We start from the raw sequence: 17,950 nt of genomic DNA on the forward strand, positions 1-17,950 counted from the left end.
GGATCCAGCATTTTTAAAAGGGGAGGTGTCCGGCAACCACCCGGCAACCAGTGGTAGAGCGTCCGCCCGGAGAGCGGAAGGTCCGGGGTTCGATTCCCGGCCGCGTCATACAAAAAGATGTTAAAATATGGTACTTGTTGTTACCCTGCCTGGCGCTCGGTATTCGGGGTCAGTATACTGTGTCTGAGTGGGGTATTCATGTTAAAGTGCCGTATTACATCGCCATTAGTCAAGTCAGGTCAATTCAAGTGTATTTATAGGCCTCAGGCAAAATACAGATGGTAACACAGTATACGTCCACGCGCACTATGCGCGGCTCAACAATTCAGAAACAAGACTGGAGACTTGCTCCCCTACCAATCCCGACCCACCCACCCCACAAGTTGCCTAAGTTTATATATACTTACAAATATTTTCATATTTTGATCATAATAAATTCTTTCTTTCAGTCATAATAGGGTACACACACTTTGTCAATCTAAAAATGACATTTCTGCGACAGTCTTGCATCAACTGGACAAATTTGAAAACACGAGGGTGTACATATGGGTAAATACGGCAAATACAGCCGTCTAAACTCAATATATTTTGGACACATTATTAAAACATTGTATTCGTCCTCATTATAAGTTTCACAAAATGAACATAGACGCTGTTCTTGTTGTAGTTTGGGTTTAACCCATATCCCCTTTTCAATCATTGAACATATGTGAACTGAGCCTAAGACCTGTTCAAGCTTCTCGGTATATATTATTAACATCAATACTATTAAGATACATCACAAAACATAAGGATGCCTTCATCGATAGGTACAGACTTGTTTCGCTAAGACTTGATAATCGTTTTTTCCACATCTGTATATATATATACACCATGAATTCGCTGCTTATACTCAGACAAAAATCCAGTTTCATTAACAATAACTTGACCCAGCCAAACATATCCGAAATCAAATTGGTATAATATATTTCTAACCAGAACGGCCAAACTTTCTACATTAGGATGACTCAACATCCCTTCTAAAAGAGCTTTGTACACAATACTAATATATATATTTAGATCACACTTTAAGATTTTCATCCAATATTTAACAATTCTAACAAACCGCCCACTTATCAATGGCAGTACCCCGAATTCACCATAAACATATGCTGATGGTGTAGATAATTTCACACTTTTTATCTTTTTTTAATAAATCTAAGATGTACTCTTCCAATTGCATTAGCCTCCCTAAAACCCCACATCTCACATCCATAACACAACAGCAGCCCTTTTGTTCCTCTGCAATTTGATCAGTAATAGGTTGTAAAATCACTTTAACTTTTATTTGCCTTCTGTTCATATTATATTTGATTAATGAATGGCGAAGCTTCAGTGTCACGGAGTTAGCTTCACAAGGAAAGGCTAGAAACAGTTACAAATTCAACAATTTCGGATTATATTCACCAGTAGGCCCCTTTGGTTCTAATTTGTTTTGTAGTGTATTTTGCAGAATGTTGGGTTTCCTTAAGGTTCCTGTGAAGCTGATAGTTCATATTTTCAATCTTCTCCTTATAGAATATTATTCATACTGTTATGAACATGAACAGAGTTTAACTGAACTTCAAGAGTTATCATTTAAGGTAATAGTGTTTTATGGAGACACTTTGATTTCAATGCTATTTTGAGTCTGTAATAAAACCAACTGAGGAGATCACTTATCCTGTCAGGTATTTTTAAATATAGGTTATACCTCTTTCCAGTTTGCTGTTATTGATGTAGATAGCCTTCCGGTGCAAAAGACACGGTGTACTTAAATCTTAGTGCTTCACTACATACATCATTGCCATTTCTCACATGTATGCCAAACAAAATGGGAATCATTATGGGGGACACGCTCTTAGAACCTAAAATACATTGAATTACAAAACATTAGTTTCTTATTGAAATTAGAACACCTATCTGTCAGTTAAACAGATTGACCAGGAACCACGTTGGCCAAAGGTTTGCCACCTAAACTTACTGGATAGCTGGGATCAAATACAGGATTTCCAACGTCTACTGTACTTTGGACACTGTATACCCCGGCTTGCACTATTTTTTCATTTTCTCTTGATGATTCTAGAAGAGGTTCGTGCTAAATATCTTACAAGATTGCAGAACATTTAAAGCTGTTTGGCAGTTATTGCCACGTTACATGGTTTGTATTTTTTGCAAGGTAATATGTTGAGTTTGCATTGTGCAGAACTACTTCCATAGTGGGGAGTTGTTCAAATGATTGACGCCGACATGTGGCTGGAATATTGCTGGGTTGGGCGTTAAACTTTCATGTTCTTGATACTTTGCAGCAGTTGACATTATGGTTGAAGTTTAGGCTTACTACTGAGTTATCAACCTCCCTAATGCAGAAATATTTCCTTAATGAGAATTGATCAATTGATTGGCTGTTACTTTCATGTTCTTGATACTTTGCAGCAGTTGACATTATGTGTTATATTTTTGACATGTTTTGCATACTCAATGATTTATCAAATTCCATTGTGCAGAATCACAGTCTTCTATAATTATAGTTTTTAACTTTATTGGCAGTTACTATAATCTTTGGATACTTTGAGTTTCAATTATATTTAATAAACAAATATTCACATCTCTCAGCATCGCTGGGGGTATTCAATGACATATTGCCCGTAGAGATGATAGATAAGTGGGAGGAGCTTATGCACACTCGATGACCCCTGACGTCACACGGCATTGTTTCGCTGGTGTGACTGGCAACAAAATACACTCTCCTACCCAGAGTTCCATGCGGCCGGCAGCCAGCCAGCAAAGTACCTCTGCCACAGTCCAGCGCCATGTGACGATTCATCACATCTTTCACAGTCCATTCAAGATATAGCATATGCTTTTCATCCGTTTCATGTTTGACAAATCTGCACATTTTCATAAATAAATGTCAAAGAATGGTTACGGTTCATTAAGAAAGTATCCCTTACGTGAAAATCTACTTGTTTTTGCGTAGTTATCCTTTGTTTACATTGGTTGACCGGCTCCTTGTGCCGTCACCGAAGCCCAACGGAGAGATAGCGATACGGTCACTTTGATGTATAAATATATATTGTCATGCAACTCACTGTTGCAGTTGTAGTAGCATATCTATTTAATTATGCAAAACAATATGTAAAGCGCCCTCAAATACTTGCATTAGTCCGTTCTATACTGATTTCTGAAAAAGAGCGTTTGTTTACAAACAAGAGAAAAGTCCGGTCACGTGATATGCAAATTAGCCTGTGGCAGTGGAGTTATGCTGATCGAGTCACCACTGCGCCGGAGTGTGAACAAAATACTACAAATTACGCCATAGAGTGTTGCCACGTGTTTGAAAAGTTTGTGGTCCCAAAGGTAGACCGACCTTTCAAATTCACTGATGCAGAATCACAATGGAAATCGTTCATCGGTTGACTCAGATTTGAAGCGATGCAAATTGCTTGACAATAATTGTCATTCTTTTATAAGATATTGTACTTACCAGTTTTATCTAGAGTGAATCTTTTCCAAGATTGAGAAATTCTCATTGTAAAACAACTGGGTTGATGTTAACCGTTTAAAGTGCCTTATCATATTGAAGTTTTAAATCTATGCAGTTTTGCTTTACTGTATTGTACATGTTGCTTTTGCAAAATCACAATATCTACTTAATATACTGTAAATCTTGAAATTAACGCGAGCGTAAATTAAATGCGAGTCGCATTGATTTTGAGTCGTACTTTTGGCTAGGGGTCAGCAGTCGTATTAATTTGGAGACGCATTAATTTCCAGATTTACAGTATCAATTAAACAGATGGTGAATTTGTTTAGCAGTTAGCCTGCAACCTCGGGTATCGAACGCGGTACTTGACATGTACAATAAATCACAGATGCCGCGATACCATGAATGCAGCGGTACTACGGGGTCCCAGTATAGACTCAATTTTAGGACGAAAAGGGCCCATCGCGGTGTTAAAGGCCATTTCGATTCTTAGCTAGTCTTCTTTTGAATGCATACAACTTTTTAGTTAAGAATACTGTCTCTACTAAAACAATTATTTTTACACTCTGTAATGTCAACTCTATGTACCTGTGAACTTTGAAAACCATGGCTTTATGCACTGCGGTGTTCAAAATACATTTTTGGCCTTTTTTCAGAACTTACAAAATCGCCACAAGTTAGGCCCCTTTTGGTTCTGAGAGACACAAAGATATAAATTCCAGATTCTTGTTAAGGCCTCTTGCAACACTGGTAACGTTGTTCGCCGGTTCTGTGCGTTGTAAACTTGCGCAACGTGATATCACGAACGTATATATACGTCTTTGGTGATATCAAGAGACGGGGTACATCTTTACTGCATAGCGGCAGCGATGATACCGGGGAGGTGCGGGGTGCTGGGAAGGAGCCGGGAAGGAGCTTGCCAACGCATCAAGTTCCTTACAGCGATAGCCCGTTCGCGGAGGTCTCTAATACTATAATGAGAGTCTAACGAAGGTGTTACGCGCTGGGAAGGAGCTTGAAAGAAAGGGGGGTAACTCTGGTTTCATGACGTCACAAGCAGACAACATGGCGACGTATGATTGTTGAAGAGGAAAGTGAAAACTGTTTTGAGAAATGGATCTTGGATATTGCCTGTCTGTAATTTTTTTTAGGATAAAAAGGTTAATTTAGTGTATCACCATACATAATATGAGATTTTAAAAGTTTTAACGTGGTTTTATAACGTCTGTGCTATTCTGAACTAGATTATTTTTGTAGGGCAGGTTTGAAGTTGAACATCTATGCGCACGTGCAAGTTTGATTTATATCAGAATCATATAAAAATATAAACGTATCAGTTTTTATATTTTGTCTGTCCTTGCGCCGTATGATCATGCATGTTTTACAGTTTAAGAAACAACATCCCATCTCAGTGTCACGTTGCAAAGTAACTTTAGCAGGTTAGTAGTAGATCTAGGCCAGGATTATTGAATGAAGACGTACCATTTGAATAGTACAAATATATATAATTTGGGCCCCAATACATATTATAATATGTATCACAGTACAGCTCTTTGTATAGCGATATAATTGATGTCTGATGCCTGGAGTCACTTTCAGTTCACATCATATTGGCTCCTTCCCCAGTCGGTTTTTTTGCCAATTAAGGAATGGGACAAGTGCGCCAAATGGCATCGGTATCACTCATAAGTGTCCCTAGACCAGACAGAAGACACAACACCTACCTGTAACCTTCATGAAGGTCTGTGACCTATTTTACCCTTTCGGTTCTTTTCCGTAATGTCTTAGGCATGACTAGATAAATATACACTTACTTTAACAGCGTGGATGTAGCTCAGCTGGTTAGCTGTATAGCTAACAAGCCAAAGGTCGCAAGGTAACTACCAACAGATTCTCACAAACTTGTGGCGCTGTATTCAAAAGGTGCTCCTTTTTTCTGTCTGTAGCTGTCTTGCAAGGTGATAATGGTCAAGTTTCATGCTACATCTTCTGTGTTCAAATACTCCTGGGACCAAGTTGCATGTGCCTTCTGGCAGAGGTACCCCAATCCTTTCAGGTATGTCAACAATTTATGTCAACATTGATATTTGTTGTTCTTTGTTGTGCAAATTAAGGGTTGTCCTAACTACACCCAAAGAGTCCATTGTTGAAAAGGCCTGGATTCACTGCTATTTCAATCAAACTGTCCAGTTCCATTTTAGCTATTACCATGCTAAGGTAGCTGCATGTGTCATGTTTTACGTTAAAGAAAATGGTTTTGTAAGAACTGTTTTCTTCAGAAATAAATGCTTGACTTTTAAATTGGAGAGTTTTATGAAGCTTATGATGTAGTTGTGTGTATGTTGTTGTTGCAGCAGCAAGCATGTCCTGACAGGAGATGTAGTTGTGTGTATGATGTTGCAGCAAGTATGTCCTGACAGGAGATGTAGTTGTGTGTATGTTGTTGTTGCAGCAAGCATGTCCTGACAGGAGATGTAGTTGTGTGTATGTTGTTGCAGCAAGCATGTCCTGACAGGAGATGTAGTTGTGTGTATGTTGTTGTTGCAGCAAGCATGTCCTGACAGGAGATGTAGTTGTGTGTATGTTGTGGTTTTAGCAAGCATGTCCTGACAGGAGATGTAGTTGTGTGTATGTTGTTGTTCCAGCAAGCATGTCCTGACAGGAGATGTAGTTGTGTGTATGTTGTTGCAGCAAGCATGTCCTGACAGGAGATGTAGTGTTGTGTACGTTGTTGTTGCAGCAAGCATGTCCTGACAGGAGATGTAGTTGTGTGTATGTTGTTGCAGCAAGCATGTCCTGACAGGAGATGTAGTTGTGTGTATGTTGTTGCAGCAAGCATGTCCTGACAGGAGATGTAGTTGTGTGTATGTTGTTGTTGTAGCAAGCATGTCCTGACAGGAGATGTAGTTGTGTGTATGTTGTTGCAGCAAGCATGTCCTGACAGGAGATGTAGTTGTGTGTATGTTGTTGTTGCAGCAAGCATGTCCTGACAGGAGATGTAGTTGTGTGTATGTTGTTGCAGCAAGCATGTCCTGACAGGAGATGTAGTTGTGTGTATGTTGTTGTTGCAGCAAGCATGTCCTGACAGGAGATGTAGTTGTGTGTATGTTGTGGTTTTAGCAAGCATGTCCTGACAGGAGATGTAGTTGTGTGTATGTTGTTGTTGCAGCAAGCATGTCCTGACAGGAGATGTAGTTGTGTGTTTGTTGTTATTGTAGCAAGCATGTCCTGACAGGAGATGTAGTTGTGCGTATGTTGTTGCAGCAAGCATGTCCTGACAGATGTAGTTGTGTGTATGTTGTTGTTGCAGCAAGCATGTCCTGACAGGAGATGTAGTTGTGTGTATGTTGTTGCCGTAGCAAGCATGTCCTGACAGGAGATGTAGTTGTGTGTATGTTGTTGCTGTAGCAAGCATGTCCTGACAGGAGATGTAGTTGTGTGTATGTTGTTGTTGTAGCAAGCATGTCCTGACAGGAGATGTAGTTGTGTGTATGTTGTTGTAGCAAGCATGTCCTGACAGGAGATGTAGTTGTGTGTATGTTGTTGTTGCAGCAAGCATGTCCTGACAGGAGATGTAGTTGTGTGTATGTTGTTGTTGTAGCAAGCATGTCCTGACAGGAGATGTAGTTGTGTGTATGTTGTTGTTGTAGCAAGCATGTCCTGACAGGAGATGTAGTTGTGTGTATGTTGTTGTTGTAGCAAGCATGTCCTGACAGGAGATGTAGTTGTGTGTATGTTGTTGCAGCAAGCATGTCCTGACAGGAGATGTAGTTGTGTGTATGTTGTTGCAGCAAGCATGTCCTGACCGGAGATGTAGGTGTGTGTATGTTGTTGCAGCAAGCATGTCCTGACAGGAGATGTAGTTGTGTATGTTGTTGTTGTAGCAAGCATGTCCTGACAGGAGATGTAGTTGTGTGTATGTTGTTGCAGCAAGCATGTCCTGACAGGAGATGTAGTTGTGTGTATGTTGTTGTAGCAAGCATGTCCTGACAGGAGATGTAGTTGTGTGTATGTTGTTGTTGCAGCAAGCATGTCCTGACAGGAGATGTAGTTGTGTGTATGTTGTTGCTGTAGCAAGCATGTCCTGACCGGAGATGTAGTTGTGTGTATGTTGTTGTTGCAGCAAGCATGTCCTGACAGGAGATGTAGTTGTGTGTATGTTGTTGTTGCAGCAAGCATGTCCTGACAGGAGATGTAGTTGTGTGTATGTTGTTGCAGCAAGCATGTCCTGACAGGAGATGTAGTGTTGTGTATGTTGTTGTTGCAGCAAGCATGTCCAGACAGGAGATGTAGTTGTGTGTATGTTGTTGCAGCAAGCATGTCCTGACAGGAGATGTAGTTGTGTGTATGTTGTTGTTGTAGCAAGCATGTCCTGACAGAGGATGTTGTTAACCGAGAGATGCGCCAGGATGGGCTTCATACTACACGACTGCTGACCAAGACTAACCCAGTGCCTAAATGGGGGGAGAGGTTTGTTCCTGGACCACGCCAAGTCTGCATTGTAGAGGAATCCATTGTTGACCCTGAAAAGAAGATTATTACCACTTATTCTCGGAACATCGGAATGCAGAAACTCATGGTTTGTATATTATTTCTATCTGCTTGGGGTTCAACAAACACGCATGCAAGTCCCCTAGACTAAAAAAAGAGCTAATCAGTGTTACTCAGGTCCTGTCATATTTAATCTGAGGTATTCAAACTTGCACAATATGAAAGGCCGGCTTCCTTATCACCTGTAGGCCATGTATTATGCTTAAGAATATGAAAGAAACATCTGTCGGAACAATTGTGATATACAGATGTGAAAAAAGTGAACATGTTTTTGACTTGTATTGTCAATCATCATAAGTCTTCTGGGGAACAAGTGACTGTTGCTCTACGTTTGAACTCTGTTACTCAACATGCTTAACCTAGACCTTGTCCGCTTTGCTCAAGTGGTCAGTGACAAGTAGGAAAATCTTGTAATATGTTATTACATCCCATAACAATATATATATTATGTGTTCTTTTAATCAAGCACATGTAACTCCAGTGACTAATGAGTTCGGTCGGTCAGACTCGCTGACTTGGTTGATGCATGTCATTGATCCCAATTGCATGGATTGATGCTCATGATATTAATCACTGGATTGTCTGGTCCAGACTCGATTATTTACAGACCACCGTCATATAGCTGGAATATTGCTGAGTGCGGCATTAAACAACAAACCAACCAACCATCATTTAACTCCAGGGTTATTTCAGAATGGTCCCCAGGCCCATGATAATGTAGTCTTAGTAACAATGTAATCTCCACTTTTTACAATGCAAATGAACTACTGGTACCTCTGTGGTCTAGTGGAAGAGTGTCTGGCCAGAGAACGGATGGTTTGGATTTTGATCCCCGGCCATGTCATACCAAAAGACGTTAAAAGATGGTACATGTTACCCTGCCTGGCGCTCAGCTTTAAGGGACTAAAACAATGAGCTCGGAGTCTGTGTCTGAGTGGGGTATTCATGTTAAACTGCGGCATGGTATCTCAGTGAGCTAGCACTATATATTCAGCATTAGTTTTGACTCATACCAGCACCCACACACAAGCACACTTGGCATGCACATCGCTATATAAGTCCAATAATCTTGAACGCGACGTTAAACCCCATTTCACCCCTCACCTCACAATGCAAATGTTGGTAGTTGTTCAGGTACTTAATAGAGTCCTCAATAAAACAACTGATGGCAATCTGAGTTCACTTCATTAGACTATATTAAGCCTGGAACCCCATCTTGTGACAGTTTGATTGAAAATGAGAAAAAAGTACAATTTTTTAATTTATCTTGCATTACTCCTTAATGCAATCACTGCTTACCTTAAATACGACAAAAGAAGGGCAGCGCAACAGCGATGGTCCGGGGTGAAGAAATAAATTTGTTGCTCTGAAGTCCCACTTTTACTGACCACCGCCGCTGTCCTGTGACCTTGATGATACCTAAAGTTACCTTCTTCACATCACTGCTTGTCGCGGTTACAGCAAGGACGTGTCCCAGCCGAGCTACCGGTTTGGATTGATTTAGACCTTCAGTTTTCTTCTACAGTTCTAAAATTGATCTGCAATGGGTGATGTATTCTGTTCATATTATTTTCATGATGTTGTGTAGTTTCATGTGAATTAGTTAGCCATATAAATACTACTAGCTTTGGCGTTACAGTGAGTTGCGTATATATGAATTGTTGTATACACTTTCAACTCATTAAAAATATTTTTGCCGATAGATTATTATCAATTCTACGTCCTTCTTCCAGTCCTGCTTCATCAAAAATTCTTTATTTGCATAACTAATGCTTGCACGTTGTACTCATTGTCGTGGAAAAAAATCTTAAAGATTCTCATCCACGTTGGTTGGCTTGCACGCAGATGTGCTCAGTTACATTGAGTTGCGTATATAAAAATATTGTATACACTTTCAAGTCGTATTTTCGCCGATAGATTATTGTTCAATTCTACTGCATTCTTCCAGTACTGTTGCATTAACAATTCTTTATTTGCGTAACTTATGCTTGCGTGTTGTACTTATTGTCATTGAAAAAAATCGTTCAAAGATCCTTATCCATGTTGTTCGGCATGCACGCAGATGTACTCGCCAAACTCTAAATATAATTTTTGTGTAAATCTCTCTCCATCGAGTTTTACAATATATAGGTAGGATACTCACAAACATTTTTTGCAGCAATCCTGTTGTGAGACGAGAAGAATAGCTGAATAGCGAAGGACATGGTTCAGGCATTACCACGCAGACATTATCATCGGCGGGTAATATGACGCCCGTAACTGTGACTGCAGAAGTGTACCCTCCGCCGAAATAAACAATACCGGAGGATTTTGTGAGTATCGTAACTGCTCCTAGTTTTCAGCTGCCTGAGACATTCAGATCTGCAATGATCCAGTCCATACCAATGAGCATTGTGTCTCAGATACCTGCGCTGAGTGCATCGCCTGACTACTACCCAAGTGCCTCTACAATGACATCTGTGTACCATGTTACGCAGGCAACATATCCAGTGCAGCAGATGCACGCTCAGGCGTTAACAACGTTCCAGAACGCTAATTGGACAATGGTCCAAGCGTCTCTACAGTGATCCAGTCATCACCGATGAGCATTGTGTCTCATAGACCTGTGCCGAGCGCAGCGTCTGCCTACCACTCAAAGGCCTGTACAATGACATCAGCCCAAGGGCTTACAGTGTAACCGGTTACGCAACGGACACATGATCAGCTTAGCGCTGTTCCAACAACTATCCAGCACAACCGATGTACGCTTAAGTGTCAGCACCGTTCTAGAACACTAATTGGATACAAAATTTATGCAGTCCAGAAGGAAGCAGTTTATGGCACACCTGTAACCAGACGCCTGTGCCAGCTACAACTTTGGCAGAAGTGTTAGCGCCTACACCAGCGCCTAATGTATACCAAATGCCTAATGTGCTTTCAGGTAAGCATACATCGCTGGGCAGCGCTAGTACACCAGCGCGTATGGGGACATCAGCACATGACTCCTTATCCAGGCGGGTCAGCAAAGCCTTCTCATTGAGGAGGCACTATGCACCGGAGCAGAAGATGATTGCCGTCTAAGCGAGTGCATCAACATTGTTCTGACTCGTTGGACTGTTCAAATGGCGAGGATGGTGATTCCTCTGTGGAATGGAATAGGCATCTCAACCTAGCGCAAGTACCCGATTGGGTAGCAGACCGTCTTGTGTCAGAGGCGCTCGAACCAAGTGTTTAGATTAGATCATTTCCAAACCATGGTGATTTTCCTACACCTTCAGATTGACAACATGAGAATTCATCTTAAGGCCTCTAAGGCAGAGATTACCGTCACACTCAGACTTGTTTATTTAGTGCTTTCCAACTGGGACTCTTGAGTTCAAGCGCAGGCTGCTAGGTCGACCTTGGTCATCTACTTCCCTGTTCAATGAACAGATTGCAGACACGCACGGCAAAGTCTATGATCTATCCACAGCTCCTCCGACTTGAAAATCCAACATAGAACATACTGCTGGTGAAAAGAGCTGTACAGATGACTCACACCTCAGACCTAACACCAGGGTTTTATCCTCACATCTGCCTGGTACCTATGAAGGACTCAGACAAGATGAGTATGATCTACAATCTCTCCGTGATCAACGATCGTTATTTGAAGCGCCCACCTTATTGCCGCCTCACCACATTAAGAGTGCTCAGAACCAGCATCAATGCATTCGATCCTTGATCACTCAGTCTCGACTATCCATCCCTCCGACCGCAGACTCCTCAGGTTCAAGTTCAGCGGGGTTCACTACCAATGTGTAGTTTTCCCATTTTGCATTTCAGTGGAATAATGAAGCCAATAACTGGATATCTACACCTGAGGAACACTTGGTTCGAGTTGTACATAGAGGACTGTCTCCTATGTAATCAACACACGCCAACGTTAGTACGCCACCGGGAATTCACCAGACGGCTACTATATCAACTGGGATGGATAATCCACGAGGCGAAGTCTGAGTTAACTCCATCCTATCGGCTATACAGTTCATAGGAGGCCTGTTCCAGACAGACCAGGATCTCCTATCAGTACTGAGGGACAGATGCCACAAGATTCTTCGCCTCTTGTCACCTGCGCTACACCAACAATGCATGCTTCGTCAATGCCAAGTGTTGCTAGGGTTACTCACCTCGGGACAGGACTTAAACAGCTTTGGCCGCTTACAACTGCGCCCAATTCAACAATTCCAGAACCCTTACATCAGGCGTCAGGATCCACTCAAGGCCATCACTCTACCAGCTCAACTGAGACCTTACCTCAAATGGTGGATGGTAGAGTTGAATGTCTCTTTATCCGGGATATCCACGAGTCTACACCCCTTCGTAGACGCCTCCTTCAGAGGTGGGGTGCTCACCTGCAAGGCGCGACAGCCTCAGAGCTATGGTCCGGCGCTCATTGAAAGTGGCACATAAACAACTTGGCGTTAATTCTGGTCATATCCCATTGGCAGAATCAGCTACAGTCTGCCCAACCAGCAATATCCACAGACAACAGCACTGGGGTGTGGTGCCTGCGGAATCAGGGAACAGTGCACTCCCACTCCCTGCTTCAACAGACATTCAGGTGTTTCCATCTGGTGGATCATCAGGAACTACAGTTCATAGTTTAGCACATCCCCGGATGTCGGAACTTACTGGCCGATGCCTTATTGTGTCCAGACAGGGTGGCCTGCACAGAGTGAAACTTCACACAGAAGCATTCCAGTTACTGCTTCAGAAGTTCAGGCAACCAAACATCGACTAGTTTGCTGCTTGCCTAAACCACCAACTCATGACGTATTTCTCCCTGTTACTGGATCCGTAGGCTTGGGCGGTGGATGCATTCAGTATCCCTTGGGAAGGGCTACAAGCGTATGTTTTTCCGCTACCAGTTTTACTTCCCAAGGTGATACAAGGTATCAAGGAGACAAGGAATCTTGCTCTCCTGGTGGCTGGCAAGAGGGTGGTTCATCCAGCTCAGAAAAATCTAGCAGAAGATGATCCACTACCCTCCCACAGTGGTCCAGCCTACTCATCCACCCTCACAGCTAATTGCCTCACCCAACGCCAGACAGGTTACGTCTGTACGCTTGGTTCATCTTTAAAAGGCGTTAATTAGGAAGGGCTATTCGGCGGGGGCAGCAAAAGCTATAGCTTTACATCATCATCGCTCTACCAGAGGACTACACAATAACAAGGGGAGATCATTTGAGACTTTTTGTAAGGCAAAAGAATCAAGACCCTGCGATTGCATCACAACAATTCCTTGTGGAATACCTCCTTCATTTGCGTACCCAAAGACACTTGACTTGCCTCCCAACTTTGGCTTCAGAAACCTCAAAAGTATGTTTTTCTAAGAGCTTGGGCGACAGGCAGTGATGTGAAGATGGTGACCTTAGGTGTCATCAAGGTCACAGGACAGTGGCGGTGGTCAGTAATAGTGGGACTTCAGAACAACAATTTTATTTCTTGACAGTAAGGTAAGCAGTGAATGCATTAAGGAGTAATGCAGTATAAGTATACAAATGTGTAAAGTATTTAGATTTCACTAAATTTATGATTTCTCATTTATCCTGAAAGTGGGTAACATTTAGCTGGTTCTCTTAATGGCAAGGAATAAAACTTTTAACAAGTTTCAACTGCTTTAGATTGTCGGCCCGTCAAGATAATCTGGTAATGATTTTAAGCATGTTATTTTATTGCAGAGCATTGAGGAGAAATGTGTGTACAAGGTGAACCCTGACAATGGCATGCAGACATTGTGTGAGCGGTCTGCCTGGATCACGTCCTCAGTCTTTGGTTTGGGCTATGCTATACAGAAGTTTGGGGTGGAACGATTCAAGAAAAACATCACCAAGAGCTGTAAGGGCTATGATTATATACTAGACAAACTGTTCAGTGTAGAGGCACAGACTGCTGTACAAGACCACACACTGTCCAGCAAGGACAAGATTAAGGACACTGCCAGGAAGGCTGCGGAAGTAGCAGCAGCAAAGGCTCGGCCTATTCTGTCCAATCCCAGACCCATTTCATGAAGTTGGCAGGAGCATCATCCACCACTGACCTTGCATAGAGTAGATCCTTCACACAGGTGTGAGTGGGATTGGTTGGAGTTGCAGTGAAGGAACGTTGAAGGCGTGCCTGAAAAGTTTCGGATACATATTCAAATTTTGTGCATGATTTTTGTTGTGCCAGTTTCTGTGGGAACGATGATAAGCTGGGGACAAGTGATGTAATCTGAAGACCATTTGAACTGATGCACATCTTCTACCATGATTTACCTCAGCCTGTGTTTGTATTCAATATTCTTATTGCATCTTACGCCTTTAGTTTCTGTTGGAAACTAAATGTGATGACTTTTTTGTCACATATTAAAGGTATAGTTAGGATCCTCTAATCAATGAAACAATGTGTAATCTATTCCCTTAATTAAATTTCCATGAACAGCATTTAAGTCAGGTATGGTAATTTTATCCACATATACTAAAAATGTGACATTTTGTTTGAAACATGGTGTGATGGCATTGTTACAAGTAGGGAAAGAGAAGAACCTATTTTGTTTGATATGATACACGTGTTGTGACATAAAACCCACCTACCCCAGGGATTCATGAGGATCACAAGATCAGTGTATGACTTTACCTCCGACAACAGTCAACACTGTTGATAAGTTGCATTATCCAATGAAGCTTACATTCCTACAAACACACCATCAATGACAAAATCAGGGTTAATGTTGTTTTGGGCTCCACATGATTTCTTTAGCCCTTGATTATTTACTCACGTTTTATTCAATTTGGGGATGGATAGTTTTCTGTGGCTATTCAAGATACTTTTACTCCCTTGGGTCCAGTCTATTGGATAGTTTTCTGTGGATATTCAAGATACTTTTACTCCCTTGGGTCCAGTCTATTGGATAGTTTTCTGTGGCTATTCAAGATACTTTTACTCCCTTGGGTCCAGTCTATTGGATAGTTTTCTGTGGCTATTCAAAATACTTTTACTCCCTTGAGTCCAGTCTGTTGGATAGTTTTAAACCAATGAGTCAACCTTCTTAGAACATAATTCTAATTAAAATGCTTTTTCACGTGACTTATTGTTTGCTTCTGTCCATGGGATGGCCTAAGTGTGTCGCATATTGCATAAGTTCATCACAACAGTGATACTTGTCTAAGTTACAATGAGTGACATGTAGCACTTGTTTTTGCTTTGTTCTCTGCAGTATAGAGTTATACTTTTGTGGTTTTAAAAACAAAATCATGCATATCTTAAGCAACTCAAATTGATTTGTTTATGGTGTGTTATTGTGTGGTTTTTAGTGCAAATACATAACTTATCTGGAGCTCTGAGACATTGTAGATACACCATGACAGTCGTGTTATTTAGTGTTGCCACATAAACGCTGAATGTTTTAATTAACTTATTGTTCTGCCCTCTACACCTCTTTTCAATTGCTGGCTGTTGCATGTTTAGAGTCAGGAGCCACAGACAGGTGACACTCATTAGACTGCAGGACTTTCACCACAGTCTTGTTGATCAGATTGGATAAAACTGTACACCAAATATCCCAAGGTTTAGGTGACAGTATGAAAACAAGTATGAGTAATGTCATTTTCAAGAGAACTGAATCATATCATTCACTCAGACTTCAATATGTCCACTTATATGTAATAACATTGTGTATATAGCCAAGGATTTGAAGGTGTTTCCTCTTGTGTTATGTCAGCAACACTTCCAAGAAATACATGTATACAACACAGTACTACATAAAACACTTCTTGGAATCTTTGTTCAAAAGCGTAACTTTCAGTGTATGCCTTTTGTTATTCCAGGATTTGGTGCTCTTGAATTGTATGATGTAGTTGTATGATATTGTTAGTGTTAAGATTTATGACTGATATATGTCATTTACACGATTTCTGTACGATTTCATTGGCAGGATGAGATGAGGAGATGTCACTACCCCTGCCTAGATGGCGGTGTCACATTGGCTTTCAAGCCTACCCCATCTGCAGCTGTGTAATCAACATGTCCACATCAGTACATTGTATGTCAATGACATGAATATCAGAACACTCCTTGGAATGTATAGTTTACAATTTACATACATTTAACTATGTTGCTATATACACTTTACTGTGTAGAGTATGTGTATCTACTACACAATGTAATAGAATGTATATATATGATCAGAAATAATGAGGCAGTCAGGTGAAAGTGTTGTTAATTATATCCAGGTAACCAAGATTCTCCTTGTAAAACACAGTGTTTCTTTACTTCTAATCTCTTACACATCCCATACAGTTTTCCTCATGACTACTTTCTTATAGAAACAATACACCCTTCATTCGATTCCATTACTTATTTTTGGTAAAGAATTATGAAAGAATGTAAATTAGATTATGTATGTAGACATTTATATGATGAATAAATGTGAAGACAAGTTATCGGTATTTTTGTTATTTCACTGCTGTGGGAGAGCCAAGGAAGGGAGATAAACTCTTCAGACTTTATGTCCACCTCTAGTCCACATTCTAGTACTGTTACTTGTATCCTATTATAATTCTAAGTAGATCTATGCTTGATTTTGATAGTTGATAAAGTAAAATTTGCCTAGTGCCTAGTGCCAGGTTAACTAGGGTCTTCCTAACATGCACTGGACACTCCAAGGTGATGACTAAAGCTTGATAAACTGTGAATTCAAATTATTTGTACAAATGGAAAAGATCATTTGACGATTAAGGACTGTCAGCTGTGCCATCCAATCATCAGTATTACAGCCTTTATTGGAACAAAGTCGGTCTTCGTTCCCCAGTATTGGTTTAGTTTAAACATATGTTATTCACTAATGGAAAAGGAACAAGTTATCCAACATAGGACACCCTCTCCTTGGTATCTACATACACTATATACGTATGTACAAAAGATGATGTAGGATGACAAGTACAACGAGGGATGATGAGAATAGGAAGAACAAATATAGAAGAAAAGAGAGAAATAAGACAAAGTGTTTATCTGACTGATGTAAGATTGCACTGTCTTAAATACATATATTATGACTTGTTCTGCACTTCCCCTTAATAAAAGTTTCACATTGGTTGGTACACTTGTGTTTCTTGTAAGTATGCGTCTTAATGTTAATATAAGTTGTCCTCTTTGACTAGTATATAATGGACATTTTAACAAATAATGGAAAGAGTTTTCTAAGAAGTTGCAGCAGGTGCAGTTTGGGTCAGTTTTTATGCCTGTTTTATATAAATCAAAATTAAGTGAACTTGTGGAATAATGTAACTTAGTGTGAAAAAGTCTTTACCAAATATAGGATGGCGCAAATGAATGTTGTTTTGAGATACAAGATTTGAATGATTTAACACTAGCACAATCACAAACATACTGATAACGGTAAAGCGTTATACTTTTAATTAGCTGATTTACACATCAGCCTACCCAACACATTACAAAACTATACATAATAATGCAATTTTGAGGCCAGTAGGTGTATCCCATTGACTTCTAAAAGTAATTTCAGTAATGAAATACCTTCAAAATAAGCTATGTCAGAAGGGAAGTAACTTATTAATGGAAGACAAGGCCCAAGACAGTTAGTCCTAACCAAGTTTATTTATGCCTTCATTAAACATGCCATTGTTTGTCTAACTTTGATGCTATGATGTTCAATGTGGAAGTCAATGGTTACAGGAATTAACATTGAGATTATGCCTCAATCTTACATATGGCACCCAGGCCTAGACAGGAATAGTCACCCTGGAACACAGTCCAGTTTGGTTTACCCCCTGCGTTAAACAACAAACCAACCAACCAACATATGGGCCTGGCCTTTGTCCATTGTAGATGTGTGCTGCTTGTGAATGTGGAAAACATCTCTTGTGCCACAAAAAT

At 40.7% G+C, this 17,950-nt stretch overlaps 1 protein-coding gene across 10 annotated transcripts; it reads left to right on the top strand.

The window, feature by feature from the left end:
• The first annotated feature begins 4,526 nt into the window (after positions 1–4,526).
• On the top strand, positions 4,527–16,497 carry LOC124143238 (PRELI domain-containing protein 1, mitochondrial-like). Of its 10 annotated transcripts, none has more exons than XM_046512122.2 (5): positions 4,537–4,638; positions 5,105–5,246; positions 5,452–5,561; positions 7,868–8,084; positions 13,756–16,497. In XM_046512122.2, exons 2-5 carry the CDS (start codon positions 5,241–5,243, stop codon positions 14,083–14,085), a joined length of 663 nt encoding a protein of 220 aa, XP_046368078.2. In that variant the 5' UTR covers positions 4,537–4,638; positions 5,105–5,240; the 3' UTR covers positions 14,086–16,497. The 10 variants fall into 10 exon arrangements, with proteins under 10 accessions (XP_046368083.2, XP_046368078.2, XP_046368079.2 ...); XM_046512119.2 differs by having other exon boundaries at positions 4,544–4,665; positions 4,893–5,246; XM_046512125.2 differs by lacking the exon at positions 5,105–5,246 and adding an exon at positions 4,893–4,944 and having other exon boundaries at positions 4,544–4,665.
• The last annotated feature ends 1,453 nt before the right edge of the window (positions 16,498–17,950 follow it).

The sequence above is a fragment of the Haliotis rufescens genome, unplaced genomic scaffold, assembly GCF_023055435.1.
Source record: "Haliotis rufescens isolate VD_foot unplaced genomic scaffold, xgHalRufe1.0.p SCAF_12, whole genome shotgun sequence".
In the NCBI taxonomy this organism is placed as follows: Eukaryota; Metazoa; Mollusca; class Gastropoda; order Lepetellida; family Haliotidae; genus Haliotis; species Haliotis rufescens.

What these genes read in the sequence shown, in the direction of transcription:
- LOC124143238 (XM_046512122.2), top strand. An exon ending in AGGTACCCCAATCCTTTCAG is followed by an intron (nt 5,562 to 7,867) that starts GTATGTCAACAA and finishes TTGTTGTTGTAG; the next exon opens with CAAGCATGTCCTGACAGAGG. An exon ending in TCGGAATGCAGAAACTCATG is followed by an intron (nt 8,085 to 13,755) that starts GTTTGTATATTA and finishes ATTTTATTGCAG; the next exon opens with AGCATTGAGGAGAAATGTGT.